Raw genomic sequence first — 20,928 nt, 5'->3', positions numbered from 1 at the left:
GGTACAGTGGTTAGCATAGCTGCCTTCCATAAATGCAGTGTAGGGTACACTTAACTGGCATTTCCTTCCTTCCTTCTTTCCTTCCTTCCTTCCTCCCTCCCTCCCTCCTTCTCTCCCTCCCTCCCTCTCTCCCTTCTTTCCTTCCTTTCTTTTTCTTTGGTCAGAGAATGCTGTTCTTTTGTTCTCAATCATGGATGTAGTTCTCTCACTGCAACCTTCTATAGCACTAGAAGAACACTTTATCAAAAGTTATTCCCTAAACATAAAATTCATGATTTGTCTGTCAAGGTCACACATAGGTCACAGAATCTCAGCAACCAGTGGCAAAACCTGGTTACACTAATTTCAGATTCACCTCATTCTTGTTACCTGCCATTCTCAAGCTTTAGTTTGGTTAATAAATCTGGGAAATGGAGCCAGGCACTGGTGGGTCACAGCTGTAATCCTAGCTACTCAGGAGGCTGAGATCCAAGGATCAACAATTTGAAGCCCCAGAAGGAAAGTCCATATGAGAATCTATTTCCAATTAATCACCAGAAAACCAGATGTGATGCTGTGGCTCCAAGTAGTTAGAGCTATCAGAAGACAATGCCCAGGCTCTGAGTTCAAGCCATTACCAGTATAAAAATAAATAAACAAGAAAATAAATAACTACATAAATAAATAAGAACTTTTCTTAGAAACAGTGGAGTGGGAAAAAATTTTACTTTTCCTTAAATTCAGTTGCATTAGTCTAAATCTAGATCCCTCCCTCCCTCCCTTCTTTCCTTCCTTCCTCCCTCCCTTCTTTCCTTCCTTCCTTCCTTCCTTCCTTCCTTCCTTCCTTCCTTCCTTCCTTCCTTCCTCTCTCCCTCCGTCCCTTTATTTCTTCCTTCTTTCCTTCACTCCCACTTTTCTTCCCTCACTCTTTTTTTCCCCTCTTACTATGGAATTGTAGAAAAATGCACACACCACACCGAAAAGATTCATCATCTTTTCACTGAGAATCTGTTCTCCAGCTACCAATCAGAAAAAGGGCCCCTTAGGTCAGGAGCCTTGGGAGGTAAAAGGAGAAAGATGAACATCTCTGTGAAGGAACTCAGAACATCTGGGTAGCTAAAGGAGCTTCCTGAATGTGACTGGCAAGCTCAAGACAAGGGGAAGTGGCCAGGAGGTCACACTGACGCTGGGTCTCCTAGGACAGCTCCCCATTGGAGAATATCCCCTTGGGAAAGCATTCCTTGGTTTTTGAGCATGGAGAGTTGGGTTCAGATTTGCATTTTTTTCTCAGATAATGCCTCTCCAAGGACAATGGGTCAGAATTTAGGTGGCTTGGGTCACTGCTTTTCAACTTTGGATATCATAAATGAATCACTTGGGCATGAGCTGAGGATGGTGCACACTCTGATTTTAAGGTCCTATGAAGGACTGGAGGGGGGTGTAAAGTGCTCAGTTGTAGCTAGTGCTGGCTGGTTTTGGATCATACTTCATAATGTCAAAGCCTGGGTAAACAAACGTCATAGAAGACTCTGGGCTTTTCTAGATGACTCCTCTCTCTCAGGGCTCTCAGAACCATTCAGCTATGGTCTTCTAGGATTGTATTTTTATTACCTGAAATTATCTTATGACTATTAATAATATATCCCTAAGGGAAGGATTAAAGATAAGGAAGAACACTTAATAATGACCACTATATATGATATATCATATATAATATATATATAAATTTTTTGTTCATGGAACTTGAACTCTGGGCCTGGGCCTGGGCGCTATCCCTGAGCTCTTCAGCTCAAGGCTACCCACCCTTATCCCTGGAGTCACTGCACCACTTCTGGCTTTCTGGTGATTAACTGGAGGTAAGAGTCTCACGGACTTTTTAGTGCTGAGCTGGCTTTGAACTGGGATCCTCATATTTCAGCCTCCTGACTAGCTAGGATTATAGGTGGAGCCATCATGCTTGGCTTTCAAAATTATATTTTTAAAAAGAATAAAAGCAGAGGTGTGACGAGGCATGGCTCAAGTAGTGGAGACTATCTAGCAAATGTGAGGTCCTGAGTCCAAGCCCCAGAAATATACACACACACACACATACATATATATATATATATATATGGATAACTTATATTATTTGAAATGGAAAAATAGAACCTATTTCATATTGGGAGACAAAAGAAGACATATGCTTTCAATATTGTGTGTGTGTGTGTGTGCTCACACACATGTATGCGCGCACACACACACACATACCAGTACTAAGACTTGAACTCAGGGCCTGGTTACTGTCCTTTTTCACTCAAGGATGGCATTCTAATATGTGAGCCACACCTCTACTTCCAGCTTTTTAGTGGTAAGTTGAAGATCAAAGTCTTATAGAACTTCTTTGGGCTGGTTTCAAACCTTGATTGTCAGATCTCAGCTGCCTGAGTAGCTAGGATTACAGTATGAGCTACCTAAGCTGCAGAGAAGAACAGTTCTGTGACGCCACATGGGTAAAAGGCACTTCTCTCCTTTGCCGTCCTGTCCCTGCTCTTCAGTTCTTCCGCTCCTTGCGTCAACATGCTTCCTTTGAATGTCCAGTTCTTGTCTTTCCTTGCAGATTTCCTTGATCACTAAGATTCCTATCCCACTTAGAATCATCATTATTAAGAAAACTAACAATAACAAATGCTGATGAGGATGTGGTCAAAAGAGACTTCTATTACACTCGGTGGGAATGTAAGCTTGTTTAACTACTTTGGAAAGCACGTATGGAGATTCCTCAAAACACTGAATGTAGAACTGCCCTATGACCCAGCAGTTCCATTCCTGGGAATTTATCTGATAGAACACAAACATGGATACAGTAAAACCACCAGTACAACCATGTTCATTGACTATTTACTAGTACCAAGACATGGAAGCAGTCCAGGAATCCCCCAATAGATGAATGCATCAAGAAAATGTGGTATATATACACAATGGAATTCTATTCATACTTCAGAAATAGTTATATGTACTATTTGTAAGGAAATGGAAAGAATTCTATTAAGTGAAGTTAACCAGACTCAGAGAAACAGAGATTACATAGTTTCCCTCATGTGTGGTACCTAGAATAGGTCTATAAATGTATAAGTAAGTACACTGAATATATGCAATGGTTACAAATGAATTAATTGAAGTGTAGTAAAGTCTTTGGGGAGCTCAAATAGTATAAGTCTTTAGAAAGAGTAAGTCAACGCCCTACAAAATAAGTACCAGGAAATGGATTCTTGCAAGGGAGAGAGGAGTGGAGTCAAAGGAAGAGTTAAACAAATGAAGTAGGTAGTGAGGAGAATGCAGTCAAGAATTCATTGTATATACAACATGAAGAAAAGTAAGGGATGGAGTAGTTTGGAGGGGTGGGCAAGAATGTTGAAAGAGGTGGCATTAATCAAGGTGTACTATAGTCATGAACTGCTTTGTTGAATGGCAGCTCCTTTGTATAACTATTTAAGGACTATAGAAGTATATTTTGTTTTGCTTTTCCTTTTCATTCTTACTTTTCCTTTCTTCTTTCTTTTACTTTATTGTCAGGGTGATGTATAAAGGGGGTACAGTTACATTTGTCAGGTAGTGGGTACATTACTTCTTGGACCTCTTCCCATAAATATTTATTCCCATAAATATTTTTTTAAATAAAAAAGGAAAGAATTCTTGCTTTTGGAGTAGGTGAGATGTTCCTTAGAGTCCAGAGAAATAAACTTAGAGATGAGAGAGGAGGCTTTGTATCCCTTCCTCTAAGTTTTGCTTTTCATAACAACTTTTGAGGGCTGGGAGTGTGGGTCAGTAGTAGAGTGCTTGCGTAGCATGCATGGAGCCCTGGGTTTGATTCCTCAGTAAAATGTACACAGAGAAAGCCAAAAGTGGTGTTGTGGCCCAAGTGGTAGAGTGCTAGCCTTGAGAAAGCCCAAGGACAGTGCCCAGGCCCTGAGTTCAAGCCCCAGGACTGGCAAAAAAAACAAAAAAAAACCAAAACCCTTTTGAATCATCACTTTTTTTTTTAACCCCACTACTGTTAACCTTCTAGAAAAACAAGTGGCTGTGGTGATTAAATCTCCAGTTAAGTAAGGAGAAGTAAAGAAGAAGGGACAAAGATATAAAGTTGTTTAACCTTTTCACTTCCAACCCCTTATCTTATGTTGACACCATTACAGATTTATCTTAGCATTTTTCCTTCTCTCCCTTCTTTCTTCTTTCCTTTTATTACCTCTTTCCCTTCTTGCTTTCATCTCTTCACCTCACTTTCTTTTTCTGTCTTGCCTATTTATTTATTTACTTATTTTGCCAGTCCTGGCCCTTGAACTCGGGGCCTGAGCCCTGTCCTTGGGCACTTTGATTCCTTGAGGAATGGAACCCAGGTCTGTGTATGCTAGGCATGCACTTTTACCAGTAGGCCAAACTCCCGGCCCGACCTCTTTATTTTTTTTAAGACGTAGTATTGCTGTGAAGCTTAGGCTGGTCTCAAACTTGTCACCTTCCTCCTTCTAGTTTCACTCTTACCCTGCAGTGATGGGATTTTAAGTTTGTACCACCATTCCCACATTTATATGGATTTTTCTATCACCTCCTGCTCTATTTGTACCCACACTGACTCACATCTTTTCTCTCAGAGGTATGAATGGATATTGACACATTGAAGGTAGACATGGCTTCTGTCTTGGGACCTCGGATACAGCTTTACTTTCATGGTTAATTTCTATGACTCTTTCAAAGAACGATGGCCGCTGGGTTCTGCTGCTTACACTGTAATCCTAGCTATGCAGGAGACTGAGATCTGAGGATTGCAGTTCGAAGGTAGGCTAGGAAGAAAGGGGAAAAAAAACAAACTGATATAGAGGTATGGCTCAAATGTTTGTGCATCAGGCTTGAGTGGGAAAAGCGAGGGGACAGAACCCAGCCTTGAATTCATGCCCCAGTACCTGTCCTTCCTCCATTATGTATGCCCCATACAAAGAAAGCTGGCCATATGCACCCTGCAGCAGAATCACAGTGTAATAAAAATCAGAGGATAAAATGATTATCTCATCATGATTATAACCATATCAAAAGCATGGGTAGGAAAAAAACAAAGAAAAAAATCTAGGAATTTTGCTTTGACAGCATGGTTAATTGTACATTTATCTATCTTTCTGTGCTTAAAACAATGGAGTACTGGGCCAGGAGTGGCCTAATGGTAGAGTGCTTATCTGGTATGCACAAAACCCTGAGTTCGATTACTTAGTACCACATACACAGAAAAAGCTGGAAGTGGTGCTGTGCTGTGGCACAAGTGGTAGAGTGCCAGTCTTAAGAAAGCTCAAGGACAGTGCCCAGGCTGTGAGTTTAAGCCCTAGGATTGGAAAAAAATAATGGATTATATAATTTTTATATTTTGCTAGAGGAATAAAAATAATTGCTTTGCAATTATCGCTCTATAATTATTGTTTTGTAAACCATTAGTGCTATAAGGAAGCTGGACTCTGCCACATATGGGCGTCTTTGTAATTTGGGGTTGCCTGGGCTCTGAGACAATGTGTTTACCTATTCAATGAAGGTCAGTTCACAAGGAATCACCAGCAATAGATCAAGCAGCATGTTTTTCAAGTTAAATTACCAGAGTAACTTTTCACTTTCATGCTCTTAGCAGTAAACCTTAATACAAATTAGAAACATGCTTTATATATTTAGTATCACCAACTATGTACATTACAACAATGTCAACACAATAAATTTCATGCCAATTTATTATTTTAAGAAATGGCTGAGGTCCTTGAAAATCTTCAAATACCATATAAGTATTTGTTTTCATTGGTTTAGGGTTTGTCACAAAATTTGCATGCGTAAGTTCTAAAAGTAGACCATATTTGAAATACTTTTATTATGTACCCAGAATAATTTTCACAAGATACCAAGTTTTTTTTAAATGGCATTTTTCTCATTGTCATACAAGTAACAGGTTACTTCAGTATTAAGATTCTTTCACAATGCATCTTTAACATATCTTCAGAATATATCACAGTCTGGATTCTGGTAGTTTATGAATGAAATCCTAGCTACTCAGGAGGGCTGAGATCTGAGGATGGAGGTTAAAAACTAGCCAAAGTAGAAAAGTCTAAGAAATTCCTATTTCCAATCAATCAGCAAAAAGCCAGAAATGGTAATGTGACTCAAGTGGTAGAGCTTCAGCCTTGAGCAAAAATGCTAATTGACAGCAGCAAGGCCTTTGAGTTCAAACCTTAGTACTGCCTGTGCATTCGCGCACATACTCACATACACACATGTATCACAGAATTCTTTACCGTTACAGAATTGAATTGTCTAAACTCTGTGTATTTACATTTTCAGATACAAAACTGCATTAATATTCCTTTGCCTTCTTTTAAAAGATAATTTCTCCCTGAGTTTAGCAGATATATATTTTGAAAGAATCACAAGACATTTAAAAGATGGTGAACAAGAACAAATGTGGATTTAAACATCTAATTGTCTTAAAAAAAAAACCTTTAAGTCAATGAAATTGAGTATGCTTCAATTTGAATAACAGATGTTGGCACTTGGAGAGAACCATACAGCAGAATGAACATTCACTGTCTTGCACTGCCCTCTTTACTGACACAAACACTGATACTCAGCAGAGAGTGTGTGCAAACACTTTACTTGTTTTCAAATTCTTTCCTATTACACCTTGGATACAATTATTTCATATTTATAGGTTCCCTGAAGTTGGCATAGCTGATATCTGATCTACGAGCCCCTGAACTTTAGAAACATATTTATTCTCTTGAAGTCTCAGGTTCTTGATCAATAAAATGGACCCAGTAATAGTATTTCCTGAGAGAATTATCGTGAAGACAAGTAAGCTGATAGAGTGTCTGGAATGGTGCCAGGTTTGATGATTATCTAAAGAAATTGCCCAGAAACCTCAGGAGCACCTGTCTAGCTCCAGGCCAGGGCAGGCTGAGCTAGTAAGCACCCCAAGGCCTTTGTCCAGAAGGGATAGTTGCGAGGAAAAACTACAACTGATGAGTGGAAATTTAAGGTTCACTGATTTTGCTGAATTCTACAGTTAACCATTATGGATGGGCTGTGTCATAAACTTGTATACTTCTTGTCACTGAGGTGATATAAAATATAGGTTGGGCGACCCCAGTGTTGGGCTAAATCAAACTTGCTTTTGCTTGACCTCAGCCTAAAGGCTAAGAGACTGGAGTCACCTTCAAAGATCATGCAACCAAATCTTTTTAAACCAGATTTCTTCTTTTCCCTCCCTCCCTCCATTTCTTTCTCTTCATCTCATCTTCCTTTCCTTCTTCCCTCCCTCCTTTTCTTCCTCCCTCCCTTCCTTCTTTGTTTCCTCCCTCCTTCTTCCTTCCTTTCTTCTTTCTCTTTCCTTTCTTTCTTTCTTTCTTTCTTTCTTTCTTTCTTTCTTTCTTTCTTTCCTTCTTCCTTTCTTTCTTTCTTTCTTTCTTTCTTTCTTTCTTTCTTTCTTTCTTTCTTTCTTTCTTTCTTCCTTTCCCTCCTATTTTCCTCTTCCTTCCTCCCTTCTTTTTTTCCTTTCTCCCTCCTTTCCTTGTTCCTCCCGTCCTTCCTTCTTTCCTTCTTTTCTTTCTTCCTTATTTCCTTCCTTCTTCCACTTAACTCATGCCCCAACCATTTCTGCTTTAGTTATTTTTCAGAAAGCATCTCCAATTTTTTTCCTAGGCAAATGAGATCCTCCTACCTATGTCTCCCATGTAGCTGGGATTCCAAGCAAACACCACCAGTGCCCAGATACATCAATTTCTTGTCATATCTAATTATTGTTAGTCACCTCGAACACTGGATTTTTGCTCATGTCTGTAATCCTAGCTATTCAGGAGGCTGAGATCTGAGAATCTGGTTCAAAGCCAGCCTGGGCACTAAAGTCCGTGATGCTCTTATCTCCAATTAACCACCAGAAAACCTGAAGTGGCACTGTGGCTCCAGGGGTAGGGTGGTAGCCTTGAGCTGAAGAGCTCAGGGACAAGGCCCAGGCCCAGAGTTCAAGCACCAGGACTGAAAAAAACAATCAACCCCTCTTCAATCTTATATGACCAATGTGCCTTCAGATATAGCACCTAACTGGGATCCTGATGTCAGTGGCAGAAATGTTTTCTTTATTTTATAGATAACTAGATACAGACTCAAAGTCATATTGGTGAGAAATGGCTGAATTCTAATTTGAACCTAGGTCTTTAGGCTGGTAGTCTGGGCTGCTGTGTGCAGTCTGGGTAATAAGTGAAAGTTCATACTTCAGCTCTGGAGAAAACACCACCACGAGAAGACAAATACATAAAAGACATACAGCAGAATTTGTCTCTTACACTCGGCAGAACCTGAAGTGTTTTGAAGTATAAAATTCAGGGGGAAAGTGAAGAGTATACTGGATGCTAGTGGCTCATATAATCCTAGCTACTCAGGAGGCTAAGATCTGAGGATTGAGGTTCAAAGCCAACTTAGGTAGATAAATCTGAGGCATCTCTAAGCAAAAAGCTAGAAGTGGAGGTGTGGCTCAAATAGAGCACTAGCTTTGAGCTAAAACAGCTAAGGGATAGCACCCAGGTCCTGGGTTCAAGCTCCAATACTAGCACATGCGCGCGCAAGCACGCGCGCACGCGCACACACATACACACACACACACACACACACACACACACACACACACACACACACACACACACACACACGACTTCTATTCAAGCCTGAACCTATCTTCTCTGACAGTTCTGACACTAACACCAATGTCTTACTTTCACCCTTATGCATAGAACACAAAATCTACAAGCCTAAAAGGACTAAATTTTCTTGTCTCATCTAGGCAAACTGTCAAAAGTAAACAAGCATTCCAGAGAAAAATACATTAGCTTGGCAAAGTCCTTTCTTTCAGTTAGAAACCAAGACTACTAGTCTCTAAGACAGGTAAGATATACCTATTTATTTTCAATCATGGTATACATAATTTGAAGATTATCTTCCTTCTCCCACCAGCTAACCATCTCAGGATCAAGTTACTATTATTAGAAGAAGTGGGGTTGGCAAAGTTAATGATGATAAACATTGTTTTCACTGTTTAACATCACGACATCATTCTCATCAGCATCTCTTCTTATTTTTATTTTTGCTCATCACACAGAGAAGAGCAGAAAGGTTCAGGAAGGAAAGACAACCCTAGATGTACTTTTTGGGGGTCTGGGGGTTTGGGGGAATGGGTGAGGGTGCAAGGAAGGGAGGTCAGCAGCTGGTTTCCATCTTGTAGTCATGCATCTGTTTAGTTTACATTACTCAACGCCAGAGCCGCTGCAATGTACCTGGCTGCAGATTTGCCTTGTTGCACTCGCCCTCCCAGAGTAGGGTTTCTGTCTCTGGCACAGCACTATACCTTCAAGCTGGTTGGATAATGAAAGCATCCAAAACTTTTTTTTATTGGCGCCTGTATCAGTATGTTTTTGTCACCCATGGTTTGTTGGTTTTACGGTAAATTGCTGCATATACTGTGGTTTGGCGATACCAAGACCTACAGGCATTGGTGCAGAGGCAGGCGCTCATCAGGACTTCTCATCCTTTCGTGGCTCTGTCTGCTGAGGGTGGTGGGGAGGTGGACTAAATGGAGAAATCATAAAGGGAAAAGAAAACAGAAGCAGGGGCAACCAACACGAGGGAACCCCTCTTTCTAGGGGCCTCTCCTCTTACATCAGGGCAAGGAGGGGAAGGAGCGAAACCTACCTGGTCTGTCTTCGTTTTGGGTGTCACATCTTCGGCATAGTTCTGGGATGGTCTTGAGTGATGTGACCGAATACTGAATGAGAAAACAGAAGAGAAGGATATAATGCAACAGCTTACAATGTGAGCACTGAACAATGAAAGAAGTGAGGTTGATCAAGAGGCATTGCACTCATAAACTGACACGCTGACTTGAAACCCCTTAATACAACTACAAAGTATTTAACATAAATAAAGGGAAAGCATTCGCTCACATTTCCCACAAAAAGGCAAACCCAAGGACTTTAGCTCATTGTCCTCTCCTCGGCCTTCTAGGTAGTCTGGGGCAGCCTCCTGTTAGCATGGACAGCTGCAGATATATAAGAAGGCCAAGACACTTTCTTCAACAAGGTGGGGTATAGGCAGCAGAGTTCTGTCTCTCTACCTTTTTCCTGTGAAAACTGGAATGAGCTGGCCCTGAGAATTCAGAACCTGATATTCAGGACCCTATGGGCCAGTTTCATGTGTGACAGCCCACTGCAGGAGAACTAAGCTTCAGCACTTCCAGGTCAGTGGGGAGGTGTGATTGTACTGATGTTAGCAGATTGCGGAAGCCCCCACTGTCGCACCCCTTGTGGCTAGTTTTAATGTATAAGCTCTGCAGTCTCCACCAGAAATACCAGGATAGTGATGTCACTAGAGAGGGAGCCTGGTTCTGGGTTTGAAAGCTCATCTGTTTTGTGTATAGATTAGTTTGAATGGAAAGAAACCACCTTTCAGTCTCATGTCACAGTGCCAATTCCAGGGCTGGCTTTCAGGATAGCAAATGATGACACTAAGGCACAAAATCGGAAGAGCTCAAACAAATGTAAAATCAATAGCTATGATTTATGGCAACTCCATTTGCTCCTGATCCATCTTTCTTTCGAGAAGGGTGTTTTAAGACAAAATAAATAGGATGAGCTCTTTCTTTAATCAAAGGCAAAGTCAGGGAACTGTCTTCAATCATGCTCATATTTTAATTGGTAAAATGCAGCTTGATAAAAAAAATACTTTCCTCTGTACCTCTAAATAAATGAGCATGTAATTCTCCAATGCAAATTGTTTCTTAGGGGGGGAGGGGAATTCAGAAAATATTTACTGTAAAAGAAAAATGATCAGAGAATAGACATTAGGATTGCCCTAGCCTCACAAAAGAGGAATGTGTAATTAGAACACATTTTTCAACATGAAGGGTCTGGCATCGGCTAAACATTGATAGATGAAGCATTGACATGGAGCCATCCAGTGTTTTCCAGAGCAGCACAGTGAGGCTGAGGGTGGGGTGGCTGAAGCTACTGTCAGTTTGCCAATTGCACAGCACAAACAAATTTCCAGCATGTGGGAGTGTAAAAAATAGAATAAAACCTCTCATGACTAATTAGAGAAATTACTCTTATCTGTCTGATGCAATAACATTCTATTTATTTGAGCTATTCCTCAGAGACTACAGGTGCTTTTGCAAATCTACCATCTTTGCAAAGGTGGTGGTGGAGTGGGGTGGGGAGGGTTGGGGATGGGGGGGTGGCTGCCTGTCAAACCAAAAATGAACCGCAACCAACTTTTCCTTCTACATTATGTTCTTCCAAGGTCAGAGATGACACAGGTAGAAAACATACATTTCTTGGTATCAATAATGTATTCCACATTTCTAGCTCTCTAAGGAACCTGGCAGTTTCTTGAGAGCAGCTGGTACATGTTAAATAATTATACAGTCCATCACTCAATTAAAATAAGGCTTTTTGTTTTGGTTGTTGTATACCTTACAAAACATACTTTGGCAAAGTCTCACCCTCCTTTCCTCCTCCTCACTTTTCTTCCATGGCACAATTTTATTTATTTATTATTTATTTATTTTTTGCCAGTCCTGCGCTTGAGTTCAGGGCCTGAGTACTGTCCTTGGACTTTCTCAAGGCTAGAGCTCTACAATTTGAGCCTCAGCACCACTTCCAGCTTTTTTCTATGTAGGTAGTACAGAGGAATCGAACGTGGGTCTTCATGAATGCTAGGCAAGCTCTCTACCAGTAGGCCAAACTCCTGGCCCTGTGGCACAATTTTAGAAAGGAAATTTCAGACTATTTTTCAATATAGTTTGTGATCAGCTCAATAGGGTTTGATTATTTGGCTTGAGACATAGCTGATTGAAATGAGTGGATTGTTATCTGTAATTTTTAGAGCATATATACAAACTCACAATCCAAAGTCAGACACACTGGGATCTGGGACTTGCTAAGCAGTTTCAAGTCTTTGTATGTGACCACAGAGGTGCACAGTGGGAAGGGAATTTCAATTGGACAAGGTTTATATTGGAGCCCCACAGGCTCCCTCTGGTAAGAGGACTGAGTCACAGCATAGTCTTGCCTCAATGAACAGCTCCCATAGCCTGAGCTCACAGAACATGCTGTCACGTTAGCGCCATACCCACGTTGTGAGCTGTGTCTCTTTTGTAAAGAGATAACTTAGATTTTTTACATCATACACATGTAAAGGAATAATAACCTTTAAGAAAAAGTCATATGTTGCTCCTGAGAATAGAAATAAAATGTATAATGACCTAAGATAAAGATGATGCATTGGTCAGGAAATTAAAGTTGTGAATAAATTTAAGGACATATGAAATACCCCATTTAACAGAAACCCAATCTATGAGCAAATCCATCATTGTTTGCTCCAAAACCAAAAAGGAACAACTTGTTGATTTGTTTCAATAAGTACGAATACTTTATTAGGAGAGAAGAAAAGTATTAAGGAGATGCCGCAAAACAAGTGAGTTATCATGTTAAAAAATGCATAGGACACAAGTCAAAGAAAATCATGGAAACACATTTTCTTACTTGAAGATTTGGGAGTAAGATACAGGAAGTCTCCTTTGTAAGATTCTACTATGCTACCATCTGGAAGCTGGAATAAAAGAACTTCAATCCACTTTATAGGACAGATGGCCTTTTATACAGAGCTGTCAGATGGCCAACTTACCTCATTCTCAGCACAATGGCCAGCAGTAACCAATGTTGCTTTAGCCTATCAGAACCAAGTCCAGTGCATCTGTTCTGCCTTGTGCTTTCCAATGACAATGCACAGCTAGTTCCCTTAATGACTATTATCCTTGATGATGAGACAGTTACTTGTGGAGAGTTATGTTCTATTCCCTTTTCACTATCTTACTCTACTTTATTCTTTTTATGTGATTCTTAAAGAGGTTATGCCTGTAGAAGCAGGTGGAATTCTCTTACTTTTCTACCACATCTCAAGAAGAACCCTACCCATGAAAGGTTGACCAGCTGCCTCCAGCTTCTTCAATGTCTGTCTATCCAAAGTGTGGTGATTCTTTTGTTGTTTTATTCTAGGTTCACCTGTGCCTGTGATGCTTTTCTCTAGTCATACAAACATGCTGGCTTGTGCTTTCCTTTCTCCATGCAGCCCTAGCTGACAGCTCATTCTTACTGACCTTTTGCCTTCCTGATCTCAATAAATACTACCTAGTCTTATGCCTGGTTGTTCCTTCTCTGTGAGTGTGAGTGTTGGCTCCCAAAGCAATTAAGAGGAAAAAAATCTTTGATTTATATAGGTGATACACATATGGATTGATTAACTGTTTGAAATATTGTACCAACATGTACACACATTTTGCTAAATCCTGGTCATAATATTATAGATGTTCCAAGGTGCTTTTTCACATTTAAGTAATAAAATAGGAATTTCTTCCAAGGCTTCACAATGACACTAGAATAATTCACTTTACAAAGTACAAATCTGACCTTTTGTTTCAAAGCCTTTAGTGGCTCTGAAAAGCCTATAGGACAAAGACTGAGTGGCTTGGCTTGGAAGGAGCTCATATCTTTCCCTTTTATGACCTCTTTGATTTTACAATAACAAACACCTTGATATCCCCCTACCTGCAGGTATCTTTCTGTATGCTCTGCCATCTGCCCACAGATGATATCCTGCCCATTTCAATAGGTTTACTCCCCTGAATTCTACAAACTTTGACTGGGAATCATTTCTTCAGTATCATCTCCAACTCTCCCAGATGGAAATCACATCAGATTTCAAACGGTGGTCTTGGGATCAACATCATCCAGGAATTTGTTTGGAATTCAAATTTTGGGGAGTCATCCAAGAACTACTGAGAAAGGAAATCTGAATATGGGGCCCAGAAATCTCTTTTCTAAGCCACTCAGGAGATTCTAATGTGTAATTATAGTTCAAAGATCACTGCCACGTAGTATTTCCTTCTATCACAGAATCTAATCTCTTACATTTCTCCTAGATGTTTGTATAAATGTTTTCATTGATTCCTGAGTATCTTATTTACATAAGAAACTCAGAAGTTATTAAGCTGAATTAAATGACTTCAGTGGTAACAGTTTGCATTTATATAACTCTCTCAGTAAAGCTTGTAATTTAAAATCTATCAAAGTAATCATGGTATGCTTAAAAGAATGAAGTATCCCTAATATATTACTAGCATGAGTACTTGCTGATGCCTTAGCCTTTTGTATAAAGGAAAAGGGAGGACCCAAGTTGTAGCTCTGACACTTATTACCTTGTGGTTCTACACAAAAAATCATTTCACATCTTTGGCACCAAGTTTTTTTTTTTATCCATACAATATAGATAATTATATGGGATAAGGAAGGTGAACTTATTTTTCAAACTGTTAAGTCCTGGTAAGTAAGCATTTTGCCTCTTCTCGATAAACTGTTTTCCACGAGTGTTTCACATCTTCTGCCTCAGCTGCATGTCTGTCAGGATCTTGAGCTCACGAGAACAAGATGTGAGATACAAAGAGTCAAGAAGAAAGGGGCTGAACTGGAAGTGGGAATGAGAAGGAAGATGGCTCAGCTTGTTATCTGACTTCTTTTTATTCTTTCCTCACCCAAGAGAGTTTGTGGGTGAGGGCCAAGACTAAACACAGCTTCCTTCACAAACCACACAGTGAATACCATGCAAGGAATTCCTACTCACCCAGCCTACGCCAGCCTGCTGTGCCAGTCTGCCATGCAGAACACTGAATATGCACAGGATTTATGATGACAGTGCCTGATTCCTACACTGTTCTCTCTAGATCTCTGACCACCCCAGATATATTCTAGACTGAAAAGCTTTGGCACTTATTCCGGAAACCTGGAGCCATTTGGGTGAACCAGCAGACATGACTCAAAGGGTAATGAGCCACAGAAAAGGAGAGAAGACTATCTTATGGACCTTTCCAAGCAAGAGACTTTTAAATACTAAGGTCCCATTACGTGTCCCATTACATTTCCAAAAGAAACAGTTGAGTCACCCACTCAAGAAATCCCATAATTTCTCACAGAGCTTTCCATAACCCAGACTGGCACTTCAACTGGCTCACAATCAAGCACTGCCAATTGTGAACCCAAGCAAAGTAGACAGTGAAAGAAGACATACAGACAGTAAGGTTTTTGGAGAATACTTTTCTAAAATCTTGTCCTTCAAAGACTCAGGAAGGTTGTCCTGATTTTAAGGACCTCTAATGTTGGGGGCACCTATTATTGGCTTGTGAATGCTAGCCTTTGGCCTATTATGTCTTCCTCTTCTCCCCCTCCTCACCATCTTTCCCTGATGGTTTCCGCTTCCCTCCGTCTCCTCTGCCATTCTCTCAGAATTGGTTGTAAAAGCAAATAAATGCCTCTACTACCTCGAAGCTCTCTCCCTTCCTGCCATGACTTTCCTGCTCTTGTGCTCAGCACTTACCTCTTGTCAAAGCACTACCCGTGTACTCTTCCCTCCTGAGCTCTGCTTTCTTCCTCGGTATCCCAGGTTCCACCTTGTCATGCCAAATACTGTGTGTCTTTTATAGGCATGAAAGGGGCTTAGCCAGAAAAAGCCAGTGTGCAGTTTTCAATCCTGACAATCCTATTTGATACACTGACTAGCTCCTTCTTAAATTCCTTCAATCCTGCTCCCCTTTCCAGCTCTCTTGTCCTTCCTTTATCTCTAAAAGTTTCTTTTCAGTTTCATTCCCATCACATGGAATGTTCACTTGGTATAGGCATTACCTTGGGACATTTCTCTTTTCATAATAGGTGACTTAACTTGGTTGGCACCATAGAAAAGACATAAATAAACCACACTTTAATTTCTCTCCTGCCTTAATTAAATTACATATCTTTTCACCAATTAGGATGACATGATGAACATTATCATAACCCTAAATGCATCTGATTTTCATTCTGGTTTCTTGGCTTATCTGCCAGGATGTCATCTGGTTTCTTCCAAGATAATCTAAAAAATAAAATTCTTTTTTGCTTAGATATCATTTATGGTTAATATTTGAGAAAACTTGGTCACACTTTTAAATGATTTTAAGAGCAATCTGGCAATGACTGCATTGTAATACTAACACAAATTATGTCATATCCAAGGGAATATGATGATTATTACCATTTTAGAGAAGAAAACATTGAGGAATAGTAAAATTAAGAGATTTGATAAGCTCATTTTAGCTGGCTTTACTCTATTTCTTCTTCTTTTTTAAAAGAAATAATAGTCAAATCAACAAGTTTCTTTGAAAAATTGACCAGCTTATTGTTATAACATTGGGATTTTTTTTCTCCCAACAAGCCAAATACTATCTTGACTCTTTCTTTTCTCTATCTGGCTTTACTTTATTTCTTTATAACGAACTATATCCCTACTACCAGGAAAGCTATTACAATCACTCCCTGCCAAATGGGGAAGTGCTCAAGACTCAAGATGCTTGGAAGGAAAGAGCAAGATGATCAACCCATTTTTTTTGGTGCCAATTCTGGGGCTTGAACTCAAGGCCTGGGCACTCTCCTTGTGCACTTTTTGCTCAAAGCTGGCACTTTTCCCCTTGAGCCACCGTGCCACGTCCAGCTTTTTGTGTGTATGTGGTACCAAGAAATTAAACCCAAGGCCTCGTGCAGGCTAGACAAGCACTATGCCACTAGGCCACGCTCTGACCCTGGCACGCACCTATCTGTAATCTTGTGAAAACTGTGTTTCCCTTCTAAGCCCCAATTTTTCTCTTCTGTAAAATATGATGAAAATAGAGCCTTTCTCTCAGAGTGGAGGTGAGGCACGATAGTGGAGTTCAGTTTAGCACGTAACTTGACTAACATTGGATGGGTGGCAGCTCTGAGTGAAGTTAAGTTGTTCCAGAGACCTGGAGCATGGCCTCTGCTTTGTTTCCTCAGTCTGTGTACAATGCTATCAAGAACAGCCTTTTTGTTCTGGAAGTGGCTTTTCAGGAGGGTTGTGTGTTTGTTTTATGGTTTTTTTTTCTTTTGTATCAGTACTGGGAATTGAACTCAGACACTGAATGCTGTCCTTTAGCTTTTCCACTGGTGCTTTACTAGTTGATCCATACCTCCACCTTAGCTTTATGCTGGTTAACTGAAGATAAAAGGCTTACAGATTTTCCTACCTAGACTGGCTTCAAACCATGATCTCAGCCTCCTGAGCAGCTAGAATTGTAGGTATGAGCAAAACGGGCCTTTCTTAATAAAATGAATTAGTAATTCATGGTTCCCAAGAATTCCAGAGAGTTTAGCGTTTGTATTTTAGCAACAAAATGATCTGGATTTCACAGGGTAAAATCTGTAAACCAACTTGCAGTGCTAGAAAGACCTCTGAAGGGCCTTTAAAGTGTTTCTGTGTGCCAACATCTCTCTCTTGTGGTCTTGCAGGTTTTGCGCAATGCTCTGCTCTCTGGGCTGGCAGGTTACAAGAATGTAGAGTTCAACTCTGCATTTTGCAAAGGATGCACATTATTTTCTAGTCTGGAAAACTTCAAAATAATTTGATTGCCTCTGTGCTTTGTTTCTTTTTAGGGAAAGACAAAAGAAGTTCTATTTTTTCAGTACCAAAATATAGCTTGTGCTTTCATGAAGATAAGAACCAGGCTAATGACTGAAGGAAAAACTATGAAATACAAGGGCCAGGAGTTTGGCCTAGTGGTGGAGTGCTTGCCTAGCATGCATGAAGGCCTGGGTTCGATTCCTTGGTACCACATACCTAGAAAAAGCCGGAAAGGGTGCTGGGGCTCATGTGGCAGAGCTGTAACCTTGAGAAAGTCCAAGGACAGTGCTCAGGCCCTGACCTCCAACCCAGAATTGGCAAAAAAAAATTTAAAAAAATATGAAATACAAGACCTAAACTAAGTAATAGGGCTAGGGTTTGAGAGTGAATAGAGGTGTTTTGAACCCAGGTATGAATTTTGTAAGCATCTTTTTCAAATGCAATGTATTTGGTTCTCCCCACTCCTGCCACTTAACCAGGAAAGAAAGACGCAAGAGGGAGTTTTACAGAATTCTAAAAATAAAACACATTTGTTCATGGGAAACTGCATTTCCCTTTATACCAATGAGTTTGCACACTGCAAACCAGCTTATTTTTCAGTTTTAACATTTGAATTATCCCCAGTTTAGTCCTTACAGCAGCTGTAACATTCGTTGCTCCTAGGTTTTGTAGATAGGCTGAGAACAGTCTTTCTCTTATTAATGAGGATACAGCCACTTATTCTGCATGAAATCATTAAATAAGAATGGCATCATTCTGGCATGTTTCAGATACTAAACCTGGATCATACTGAATTAAGATAAAAGCCACCCATGTGCCTTAGAGGTTGTCAAAGTAAATAAGGGAATCAACTAGATCAGATTTAAATGTCAGAGTACATGCTAGACAGTTACTTGCTTATCTTGTCCATTGATGGGTATTCTAGAAACATCTCTGGTGCCTTCTGTGAGAGGCCTATAACACCTTCCTAGTATGACAATAAAAAATGTCTCCAGGTAGAAACATTACTGGAGGACAGGCTAAATCACCCCTGATGTGAACCTGGCAGTAAACTAAATTCATCTTAGGAGAAGTGGTCAAGTATTGCAGCAAAATGTATGTATTCTGGCTGTTTGACCCTTAACAATTTATGCAAGGTCATCATGCTCAGTCTACCCCCTCTGTCAAATGGGATTGTTTTAAGGACTAAAGTTGATAATGCCTAGCCTATTGTACATGCTCGGCAGATGTTAACCATTATTATTGTGTTACCAAGTCTATGTGAGTTAAAACCTGATCATGATGCAACTTAAAAATACAAACAATGGAAACCTATTTAAAGTTTGAATGCAGTTATAATCTTACAGTTGAACATCCTTACTTAGGCTTAAAAGGTCAATCTGTAGAAGCTCAGCTCTTGTATAATCTATGCTTAATTTGCTAAATTGCTCCAGTTATTGCTTCACATATTTTATCTCTCAAGTAGAGCTTCCTAATTCATCAACATTATGTGCTGCTGCCAGCTGATTTTTCTGCAACTATAACTGCTCTGTTGTACTAAAAAAAAATCTTGACAATTTGCCTGGTCTTTTCCCTTGAGTTCTTTCTTCACCATTGGTCATATAAATATTATTATATTATTCATTGTAATGATAACAAAAGCTACCATTCTGAAGAGTAACTTACTGTGTGCCAAGCGAAGTATTTTACATATGTTATTATTTCACCTAATCCTCAGAACAGTCTTAAAAACCGGATATCTCAGAGAGGTAGAGCTAATATGCTTGCCCCATATCATCTAGGCTGCAAAGATAAGAACAAAGAAGGAGCCCAAGCCAGTTGTCTTCCCAGCTGTGTTCTTTTTTTTTTTTTCAATTGTATTTCATTGTCGGGCGATGTAAGGAGGAGTCAGAGTTACCTTTGTCAGGTAGTAGGTACATTACTTTTTGTACATTGATACCCCTGTTGATGTTTTTCTCCCAGTTTCACTCCCCGCACAAAGCTGTGTCCTTAAGAGACAACCTTGTCATCAAACCTCAGAGATCTACCACTCTACTCACAACCCAAGCTTCCTTTTCTATAACACTTTCTATCATTCTAACATACCAGACACTATCCTTCCCTGTCCTGGGCTTTCCACACTCAAATCAAAACAAGTGAGGGGCAGGGCAGGGGGTGGGGGGAGTGATCGCTCTGAATAGTTTCACAAGTGGTACACAGGGATTGAGAGACAGACAGACATAGTGATTGAGGGATAGACAGACGTTATAGTAAAAATTGTTGGGAAGATGAGGTTAAACTTACATTTGCCTCATATAAAAAAAAACCTCATCTAAGATTATACAAAGCAGAGATTCATCAAAACTATCCCAGTAATCTAATGTCATATAGAGCACACATAGCTAGCTTCCAGGGAAGGAGGAGAGGTACAAAATTACTTTGAGAGTGTTAGGCTCATTGTCGGGGGGACACTTTTCAGTCATGATACAAACACTCTGAGAGATCAAGAGAAGATGAGGGCAGACAATGTGAGCTCCCAGGAAGAAAAGTTATGTGGGTGTTTCACAGATGGCAAACTTCTCACCAAACAGTGAGAGGCCAATGTTGCTAGAGCACTAGTTGCCAGCTTAGTTGTTTCTGGGGCAAAACTAACTTGTGGCTCAGGCATGGGATGGGTAGAAATGCACCCCGAGAGACTGTAAGTGAACCTGGAGGCGGCAGCTCTGAGCATTATGGGAGCTAAGAGACCAGTCAGCTCAGAATTGCTGAACTCCAAGTCAGATGATCAGCATGTATCAAGGAACGATGCTTCCTCCATATGTCAGCCACAGGGATTGGAAAAGTTCCCTTTAGGTTTTAACTGACTTATAAAAATGCCAACTTGGCTTCATTCTGTTCTCTCAAATGGAGAGAATACTTGTTGTGGAGCAACTGGTTGTGCAAAGAAAATAGAGTTGATTCTGTGTGTATACCAGATCAGGAGAGGGAGGCTCAGCAAGGCCTTGCTCTTTCCCAGTCACAATCAAGTGGCATTCAGTTCCTGGCTCAGAGACCCACAAGTCCCACAGTGGTGCTCAAGGCACTGTCAGTTGCAAATCAATCATGTAGTTTGAAGAAGCTGGGTAATACAGTGCAATAGAAAAAACAACGCATGAGGCTAAAAACAACAACAACAACAACCCAAAGCTTTGTTTCTTATTAGTAATACTTACAGATATGTCATCACTAAAGTCAATTTCATCCAAATCAAGGTATTCAGGGGCTTCCATTATTCTTCTATGCACATTTTGAGTAAGATTAAATACTTATAATTTCCTAGACAAGACAGAAGCAGAAAAGAAAGGCAAACATGTTAACTGCTTAAAATTAGGAATAGTCCCTGTAAACAAACAAACAAAATAAAAAATGATGAGAGAGTTGCATTGAGAA

The 20,928-nt window shown here is 40.1% G+C and overlaps 1 protein-coding gene across 6 annotated transcripts in view; it reads right to left on the bottom strand.

The window, feature by feature from the left end:
- Positions 1-20,928, bottom strand: part of Sncaip (synuclein alpha interacting protein) — a 152,294-nt gene that overhangs the window by 50,885 nt on the left and 80,481 nt on the right. For all 6 annotated transcript variants that reach the window (XM_090340070.1, XM_090340068.1, XM_090340069.1 and 3 more), the window contains 2 exons: positions 20,712-20,814; positions 9,718-9,790 (listed from right to left, as the gene is read on the bottom strand). In XM_090340070.1, coding sequence (XP_090196196.1) covers positions 9,718-9,790; positions 20,712-20,768 — 130 coding nt within the window. In that variant the 5' untranslated portion in view covers positions 20,769-20,814. The remainder of the gene's footprint in view (positions 1-9,717; positions 9,791-20,711; positions 20,815-20,928) is intronic.

The sequence above is a fragment of the Megascapheus bottae genome, chromosome 10, assembly GCF_031878675.1.
Source record: "Megascapheus bottae isolate mThoBot1 chromosome 10, mThoBot2.hap1, whole genome shotgun sequence".
NCBI classification, from domain to species: Eukaryota; Metazoa; Chordata; class Mammalia; order Rodentia; family Geomyidae; genus Megascapheus; species Megascapheus bottae.
This window is presented reverse-complemented; position numbering and strand designations above follow the sequence as displayed.